The sequence below is a fragment of the Perca fluviatilis genome, chromosome 13 (assembly GCF_010015445.1).
Source record: "Perca fluviatilis chromosome 13, GENO_Pfluv_1.0, whole genome shotgun sequence".
Classification (NCBI taxonomy): Eukaryota; Metazoa; Chordata; class Actinopteri; order Perciformes; family Percidae; genus Perca; species Perca fluviatilis.
The window spans coordinates 35,960,574-35,970,573 of NC_053124.1; the positions used below are offsets into that span (position 1 = coordinate 35,960,574).

The 10,000-nt window shown below is 42.3% G+C and overlaps 1 protein-coding gene and 1 pseudogene across 1 annotated transcript in view; one reads left to right on the forward strand and one right to left on the reverse strand.

Moving 5' to 3' along the window:
- Window positions 1-320: 320 nt before the first annotated feature.
- rpp40 (ribonuclease P/MRP 40 subunit) overlaps window positions 321-10,000 on the reverse strand; it is an 18,313-nt gene continuing 8,633 nt past the window's right edge. The window contains exons 4-7 of the mRNA XM_039819653.1: window positions 9,183-9,278; window positions 5,811-5,837; window positions 3,859-4,015; window positions 321-405 (exon numbers count right to left, since the gene is read on the reverse strand). Coding sequence (XP_039675587.1) covers window positions 321-405; window positions 3,859-4,015; window positions 5,811-5,837; window positions 9,183-9,278 — 365 coding nt within the window. The remainder of the gene's footprint in view (window positions 406-3,858; window positions 4,016-5,810; window positions 5,838-9,182; window positions 9,279-10,000) is intronic.
- Window positions 1,440-10,000, forward strand: part of LOC120571443 — a 167,898-nt pseudogene continuing 159,337 nt past the window's right edge.

A 10,000-nucleotide genomic window follows, 5' to 3' on the forward strand; every position in this document is an offset into this window, starting at 1 on the left:
TAGTAATAACCCCCGTACTTTCGCGTGTTGCGTGCCCGCGCTTTGGACTCAAGGATTTTTTTTTTTTACTTTAAAGTTTTTTTTGTTTTTTTTTCAAGGTACGGGGTAGATTTGGCTAGTGGGCGAATCTGCGCGCACATCTCGAAATAATCTACCTATATTTTTATTAATTTTTTTAATTAACAATTAAAAAAAATGCAGAAATAAATAAAATCAATAGTCCCCGGTTTGTTGGGCCCAATGAATGGAAGGCAAATCCGTGAGAACCAGAACTTTGACTGCATGGAGTGCCCTGCCACAGCTTGTTGAAGTTTTTAAAATCATGTATTCCTGTAAGGGAGTCTGGTGTGGGGGTCTTTGTGCTCGCCGCCAGAGTGCGTGATGACGTCGTCGTTGCGGGCGCATCTGCGTAGGGGGGCGTATGAAGGTAATTTATTTAGATTTGTGTGAAAGGTGTTAAAAAAGTGGAGTTAAACCTACACTGTAAAATATTACAGACCCATTTAGTTATGTCCACTTATTTCTTATTTTTAACTGAACGGGCTTATACAAGTTGTCGATTTTGAACTCAACTTTATGAGTTTTTGAAAATTAAACTTGCATTTATTCGTTGGGTTGACTATTTAAAAAACTGTATGTGTTGATTCAACTTAGGTATGTAAGTTAAGTTATCAACCAATTGCAGTCAGGACTGCAACTGGCTGGCCAATTCCCATGATGCAAGGCGGTAAATAGAGTTTTGTTAAAATTGGCTGAAAAGTTTGCAGTTTGTTCGAAATACAAATGTAACTTTATGAATTACGTTTATTAAACGTGTGTTTAGAATGTAGTGTTTTGTTTCCTGGTAATTGTCATTGTTGTGCTGGTTTACATTTCTAACCATGAGTTAAGTGACCGTTACGTTTGGTAAGAAGAGCTGGAGTATAACGGTGTTAGATGTTGAGCAGTAATTGGCTTTCTTCAGCCATTAATCTGCGGTGTGTCACTTCACTAGCGGCCATTTTATGTCAAGTGACACAAGATCAGCAGAGAGGCCGCTATTTTGCACAGGGCCCTGGGGTGGCCCCACTCACGGTATCTCTGCTATAAATGTGGTTATGTTGTTTTAACTTGAAAGTTTGAGTTGAAATAAAGAAGAAAGGTATGTCTGTTATACTAGGCAAGGAAGGTTTCTTGCATTATTAAATAAAATAAATGATTTGTTTGAACTTAAAGTATGAAGTTAAACCAAGTAATACAATGTTAAATCAACTAAAAGAACAACTTTAACAAAACTAGAACACTGTAGTTACATCAACCTCATTAACTTTAATTTCTAAGTTAAAACAAAGGCAGTCTTTAAGTTGAGTGAACTTCGATTTTCAAGGCAGCAAGGGAACTTGCATTTCCAAGTTAAACTAACATGAAATTTGTTACAGTGTATGAGTAACGGAGTGAAAAGGCAGAGGGAGGGTTAGAGTGACAGTCCGTCATACAGGGTGCGGTTTGACCACTTTAAAAGACGTTGCCTCGGGCTATCTGTCCTCTATTCCCTGACGTTTTTAGCTAGCATCTGCTAGCTAGCTTGTCCGCTCGTTTTTTCCTTCGTCCTTCTCAAACAGACCAATGGTGCATTTTTCTTTTTAACTCCTTTGGGTGAAAGCGAGAGGAAGACGTCTTACAACCGTGTCTACAAAGGGTGAGTAAATTAAAGAAGCAATGTGTTATGTTTAAGCTTATTCTAAGATATTTAATTTCGTATAATTTCATGAATTTAAAACGTTTTGTGGCATATACGCTTATCTCGCTAGTCTGCATCAATAGCTCCTTCCACGTGTTTTAGCTTTTTTTTAAATTTTTTTTTATTGACAGAATATAGATGACAAAAATCAGGTAAGCAATGATAGCACGTGAACAACAAGTGCACAGACTTATAAAAATAATAAAATTTAAAAAAATACTTATATAGAAACAAACGAAGCAATACAAAGGAGATAAAAAATCTATATATATATGTGTATACAATATAAACAAACAAAAAAAAGTACAAGAAGACATCAATTTAGTCAGAGGTTTCAGGGAAAAAAAGCTCTACAGTATCTACAATTTTAATACTTTTTTTGTTATCCAACTTTCTAAGTGACTTCAGTAGAGATTTAAATTCTATGAGAAAAGGTACAAAGTTAGGAGAAGAGTTAGAAAATTTCTGCTTGTGAATATAGAATTTTGCATACAGAATAACAACATTTATAAGATACTCAAGAGCACCATTATCTGAATTATTGTAGAAACAGATAATATCTTTAAGATTAAGGGAGTAGATAGAGTTGGTGGGTTCAAAAAAGTAAGACTCCAAATCTGTCCAAAATCTTTTGGATATTTCCACAATCAAAAAAAAAAAGATGTGAGATATTGTTTCAATGTTCTGTTTACAAAATGTACAGGAGGAGTCACAATGTCAGTAAATCTAGCAACAAGGTGATTAGTAGGGTATATGTTATGTAAAAAAGTTTGAGGTGTACCTCCTTAGCTTTGTTAGAAACACAATACTCTATAATGGTAGAAGCCAAGCCTTCCAATTTATGTTTACATACCTTTGATCTCCACACAAACTTGCCCCTTGGCAATAACTGCATCCTTTCTCTGGAAAATTTGGCTTAATATGCTTATTATTGTTTTATGTGTTACTTCCAATTCCATCCAAGGATAGTAGTAAAGGCTGCGGATATAACGTGTGCATCATAGGTTAAGGGATTTTTTATAAGTAGAATTAAAACCATTTATCGTACCATGCTAAGGAATAAAATTGAAAGGAATTGGAAAATCAGGCACATTCATAAATTGTTCATAGGACAGCATATCACCAGATTCATCGAAAAGATTAAGAATGTGGTTTAAATCTCTATGGAATGCGGTGTGTACTTGTGCGTGCATATGCGTGCGCATATCACGCGTGCGCTTTGCCTGTGCATGCGTGCATATACGTGTGCGTGTGTGCATGCGTGCATATGCGTGTGTGCGTGCGCTGTGTGTGCATATATGCGTGTGTGTGTCGTCGTCGTGCGTACATGCGTGCGTATATGCGTGCGTGCGCAGGTATGATGTGTGTGTATATATGTGTGTGTGCGTGCGGTGTGTATGTGTGTGTGCATACGTGCTGCGTGCGTCCGGCATGTGCGTCATACGTGCGTGCCTGTGCGTGCCATGTGTGTGTGTGTGTGCATATATGCGTGCGTGCTTGTGCGTACATACGTGCGTGCGTGCGTGCGTGTGCGTGCGTGTGCGTGTGCATACGTGCGGTGCCTGTGCGATGCGTGCGCGCTACATGCGTGCGTGCGTGTGCATGTGTGTGTGCATATGTGCGTGCGTGCAGCGTACGCGTGCGTATGCGTGCGTGCGCTGCGTGCATGCGTGCGTACATGCGTGCGGGCTGTGCGTATGTGCGTGCATATATGTGCGTGCGTGCTCGCGTGCGTATGCGTGCGTACGTGCGTGCGTGCGTGCGTGCGTGTGCGTGCATATATGCGTGCGTGTGTGTACTGTGCATGCGTGTATATATGCGTGCTGCGTGCCTGTGTATGCGTGCGTACATACGTGCGTGTGCGCGCATGCGTGTATACGGCGTGTGTGTGTGTGCGGCCAGCGTGCACATGCGTGCGTATATGCGTGCGGTTTCGGTGCATGTGTGCGTATATAGCGTGCGTGTGCGGCATGTGTGTGCATATGCGTGCGTGCGCTGTGCATGCGTGTGCGTACAGTGCGTGCGTGCGTGCGTGCGCATGCGTGCATATACGTGTGCGTGTGCGTTTGCGTGCATACTGCGTGGCGTGCGCTGTGTGCATGTGCGTGCGTGCATTAGCGGCTGTGTGTTTGCGCCACCCGATCCCGGGATGAGCTCTGGACATCCGGATGACCCTCAGCAGTCCACAGACGGAGACGCTCAGAGCATGACTCAGCATCTCGTTGGGCTCGGGACAGACCAGCGAGGACAGGAAGCTGCTGGACGAGTTCTCACTGAAACCACAGAAGAAGAAGAGTCACCACGAGTTCACCACAGAAGAAGAGTCACCACAAGTTCACCACGGGCTCAACGCAGGATATTACATCACCTCAATGGACAGAAACAACTCAAAAACAAGAAAACGCCAGAAAATGCCAAAAACGTCCCAAAGTGCTCCGCACCTCACAAGGCAGAACATAACCCAACATGCATAAAGCGGGAAAGACTAATCGTACCGACACCTGACCCAGCACAGGATGATAACATGGGATGGGATGATCAGAGTCTGTAAGTTGTCACCGGTCCCATGAAACATGTCTGGCAAAACGGTCTCTACATACTTCCAGATGCGGGGTGGGTAGTATGTATGTATGCATAAGGCATGCATGCATGAAAGTGCATACATGTATGTATATACATACATATATATATATACATATAGAACAGATTACATATATATATATAGATATACATATATATATAAAATACATAGATATAGACATATATACATATATGAGACAGATATACACATATATATACATATAAGAACTATATATATACACATACATATATATATAGACATATATATATATATATAGACATAGATATATATATAGATAACAAATATAGATATATATATAGACATAGATATACATATAGATATAGATATATACATATAAAAACCAACAAATTATTATATATATATACAGACATATATATATATACACAGTAGACATATATAGCAGCATCCATATCTATATCTATATATATATATATATATAGAGCAGATATATATATATATATAGATATATACATATCATAGATATATATCTATATCTACATAGCCCATATAAATATATATATATATACAGATATAGACAGGATATATAAAGATAGATACATATACATCAGCAGACATCTGAGCATCTATATATATATATGAGAGAGGAGAGAGCAATAGATATATATGCAGATAGAGCAGTCTAGATATACATAAGATATATATAGACATACAGCAAAGCAGGAGGAGAGCATAGGCAGAGATGTAGACACACACCACATGGACCAGGCACAGGTTGGAGGAGGTTGGGGGGGAAGGAAGGCACAGAATCCGGAATAGGACAAACCCAGGGTTTGGACTAAACAGAAACACAATACACTGGTGGCACACACACACACACACACACATACACACACATACATACATACAACACATACACACACACACACATACACACACACACACACACACACACACACACACACACACACACAGCACACCAAGGAAAAAATGGAGATAGAAGAGGAAGACTGAGAATGGATGGAACAGGGTCTTAATGGTGGACAAGAAATGGAGGGAAATGGATAGACAGTGGCAGCGGGTATAAAAAAAAATATAAAAAAAAAAAATATATATAAGAAAGATAAACACAAAAAAAAAAGAAAGGTAAAAATACAAAGGGAACAAACAAAAAAACAAAAAAAACAAAAAAACACACACAAAAGAATATATATGAAACACACAGCCCAAAAAACGGAGAAAAAAAAAAGCACATATAATGCAACGAAATATACACAAATAATAAAGGAAGTAAACACACACAAAAAAAATATAAGAGAACATATAAACACAAAAAACAGTAAGAGGTATATGACACATGCGTATTAATAATCACTAAATATATACACATACTGCTGTCAGTCATATCTACACACACCACTAAAATATATACACATACTGCTGTCAGTCATATCTACACACACCACTAAAATATATACACATACTGCTGTCAGTCATATCTACACACACCACTAAAATATATACACATACTGCTGTCAGTCAAATCTACACACACCACTAAAATATATACACATACTGCTGTCAGTCATATCTACACACACTACTAAAATATATACACATACTGCTGTCAGTCATATCTACACACACCACTAAAATATATACACATACTGCTGTCAGTCATATCTACACACACCACTAAAATATATACACATACTGCTGTCAGTCATATCTACACACACTACTAAAATATATACACATACTGCTGTCAGTCATATCTACACACACTACTAAAATATATACACACACAATAGCATGTTATTATATTACAGTTATATATATATATATATATCATATTATATATATATATATATATATCATATTATATATATATATAACATATCATATTATATATATATATATATACATATCATATTATATATATATATACATATCATATTATATATATCTACAGTACTGTGCAAAAGACTTAGGCAGGTATGAATAAATGCTGTAATCTAAGAATACTTTGTGTGTTAATAGTTTATTTTCATCAATTAACAAAATGCAGTGAATGACCAGAAGAGAAATCTAGATCAGACCAGCCTTTGCCTTCAGACAGCATCAGTTCTTCTAGGAATACTTGAACGCAGTGTTTGAAGGAACTGGGCTGGTAGGTTGTTCCAGACATCTTGGAGAACTAACCACAGATCTTCTGAGGATGGAGGCACCGTCAGACACCTCCTACCAAGAGACCTGGGTCTGTCCCGTCAGACACCTCCTACCAAGAGCCTGGGTCTGTCCCATCAGACACCTCCTACCGAGAGCCTGGGTCTGTCCCGTCAGACACCTCCTACCGAGAGCCTGGGTCTGTCCCATCAGACTCCTCCTACCAAGAGCCTGGGTCTGTCCCTTCAGACACCTCCTACCAAGAGTCTGGGTCCGTCCCATCAGACACCTCCTACCAAGAGTCTGGGTCCGTCCCGTCAGACACCTCCTACCAAGAGACCTGGGTCTGTCCCTTCAGACACCTCCTACCAAGAGACCTGGGTCTGTCCCTTCAGACACCTCCTACCAAGAGCCTGGGTCTGTCCCTTCAGACACCTCCTACCAAGAGTCTGGGTCCGTCCCATCAGACACCTCCTACCAAGAGTCTGGGTCCGTCCCGTCAGACACCTCCTACCAAGAGACCTGGGTCTGTCCCATCAGACACCTCCTACCAAGAGACCTGGGTCTGTCCCATCAGACACCTCCTACCAAGAGTCCGGGTCTGTCCCATCAGACTCCTCCTACCAAGAGACCTGGGTCTGTCCCGTCAGACACCTCCTACCAAGAGTCCGGGTCTGTCCCATCAGACTCCTCCTACCAAGAGCCTGGGTCTGTCCCTTCAGACACCTCCTACCAAGAGTCTGGGTCCGTCCCATCAGACACCTCCTACCAAGAGACCTGGGTCTGTCCCATCAGACTCCTCCTACCAAGAGACCTGGGTCTGTCCCGCCAGACACCTCCTCCACCAAGAGCCTGGGTCTGTCCCATCAGACTCCTCCTACCAAGAGACCTGGGTCTGTCCCTTCAGACACCTCCTACCAAGAGTCTGGGTCCGTCCCATCAGACACCTCCTACCAAGAGTCTGGGTCCGTCCCCGTCAGACACCTCCTACCAAGAGACCTGGGTCTGTCCCTTCAGACACCTCCTACCAAGAGACCTGGGTCTGTCCCATCAGACACCTCTCCTACAAGAGTCCGGGTCTGTCCCGCAGACACCTCCTACCAAGAGCCTGGGTCTGTCCGTCAGACACCTCCCTACCAAGAGACCTGGGTCTGTCCCATCAGACACCTCCTACCGAGAGCCTGTCCCTTCAGACACCTCCTACCAAGAGTCTGGGTCCGTCCCATCAGACACCACCTACCAAGAGTCTGGGTCTGTCCCGTCAGACACCTCCTACCAAGAGACCTGGGTCTGCCCCGTCAGACACCTCCTACCGAGAGCCTGGGTCTGTCCCATCAGACTCCTCCTACCAAGAGTCCGGGTCTGTCCCATCAGACACCTCCTACCGAGAGCCTGGGTCTGTCCCGTCAGACACCTCCTACCAAGAGCCTGGGTCTGTCCCTTCAGACACCTCCTACCAAGAGCCTGGGTCTGTCCCTTCAGACACCTCCTACCAAGAGACCTGGGTCTGTCCCATCAGACTCCTCCTACCAAGAGTCTGGGTCTGTCCCTTCAGACACCTCCTACCAAGAGACCTGGGTCTGTCCCTTCAGACTCCTCCTACCAAGAGACCTGGGTCTGTCCCTTCAGACACCTCCTACCAAGAGCCTGGGTCTGTCCCTTCAGACACCTCCTACCAAGAGCCTGGGTCTGTCCCTTCAGACACCTCCTACCAAGAGCCTGGGTCTGTCCCTTCAGACACCTCCTACCAAGAGACCTGGGTCTGTCCCTTCAGACACCACCTACCAAGAGTCTGGGTCTGTCCCTTCAGACACCTCCTACCAAGAGTCTGGGTCTGTCCCTTCAGACACCTCCTACCAAGAGCCTGGGTCTGTCCCTTCAGACACCTCCTACCAAGAGACCTGGGTCTGTCCCATCAGACTCCTCCTACCAAGAGTCTGGGTCTGTCCCTTCAGACACCTCCTACCAAGAGACCTGGGTCTGTCCCTTCTCCAGACAGTAGATGGTGTACCTGGGTCCTGCTGGTTTCTGGACATCTTCTGATTTTGAAGGGAAATGAGCTCGATGTGTTTTTCATCTGCTGCACTAAGTTTCCGTGGCCGACCACTACGTCTACGATGCTCAACGCTCCTGACTTGTTACAGGTGGACCTCTAAGAACTGATGCTGGTTCGAAGGTAAAGGGTAGTAACACCAAATATTGATGTGATTTAGATGGTTTTTGGGTCGCTCACTTTGCATTTTGGAAATTGATTTAAAATAAACAATCATTTATATTTTTGAAAGCATTCTTAGATTACAGCATTTTTTCACAACTGCCTAAGACTTTTGCACAGTATTGTGTGTATATATATATATATATATATATATATATATATATATACACACACACACATATATATATATACATATATATGTGTGTATATATGTGTGTATATAACCCTCTATATGTGTGTGTGTGTGTGTATGTATATATATATATATATATATATATATATATATATATATATATACACACACACATATATATATATACATATATATGTGTGTATATATGTGTATATAACCCTATATGTGTGTGTATTGTATGTATATATATATATATATATATATATATATATATATATATATATATATATATACATACATACACACACACACACACACACACACACACACACACACACACACTACTGTGCATTAATATTCTATTTGATTGTGATGAAGGTGTTCAGACCGAATCGGCTCTTTGCTCGGTGGTTAAATCTCGACGGTTTTCCTTCAACTCCCAACAACTCAAAGGAGTCTTTATCCAGAGAGAGAGACAGGCGGCCTGCAGACAGACAGGGAGAGAGACAGGCAGGGAGACAGACAGGGAGAGAGATTAGTTAAATCGATATATTTAAATGTAATGTTTGACAGATTAGATCTTTATTTTTTGTTCGATGACCCACTCTTCTGTTCCGTTAGTGTGTAGTGAGTGTTTCCAAGATGATAAGCTTCTCTTCAGAACACGTAGCTCCTATGGCGCCATCTTGATGCTACCGAGCCATCACCTCCCGTTAGCATCCCATTGACTCCCATTCATTCTGATGCTACCAAGCCATCACCTCCCGTTAGCATCCCATTGACTCCCATTCATTCTGATGCTACCAAGCCATCACCTCCCGTTAGCATCCCATTGACTCCCATTCATTCTGATGCTACCAAGCCATCACCTCCCGTTAGCATCCCATTGACTCCCATTCATTCTGATGCTACCGAGCCATCACCTCCCGTTAGCATCCCATTGACTCCCATTCATTCTGATGCTACCAAGCCATCACCTCCTGTTAGCATCCCATTGACTCCCATTCATTCTGATGCTACCGAGCCATCACCTCCCGTTAGCATCCCGCTGACTCCCATTCATTCTGATGCTACCAAGCCATCACCTCCCGTTAGCATCCCGCTGACTCCCATTCATTCTGATGCTACCAAGCCATCACCTCCCTAGCATCCCATTGACTCCCATTCATTCTGATGCTACCAAGCCATCACTTCCGTTAGCATCCC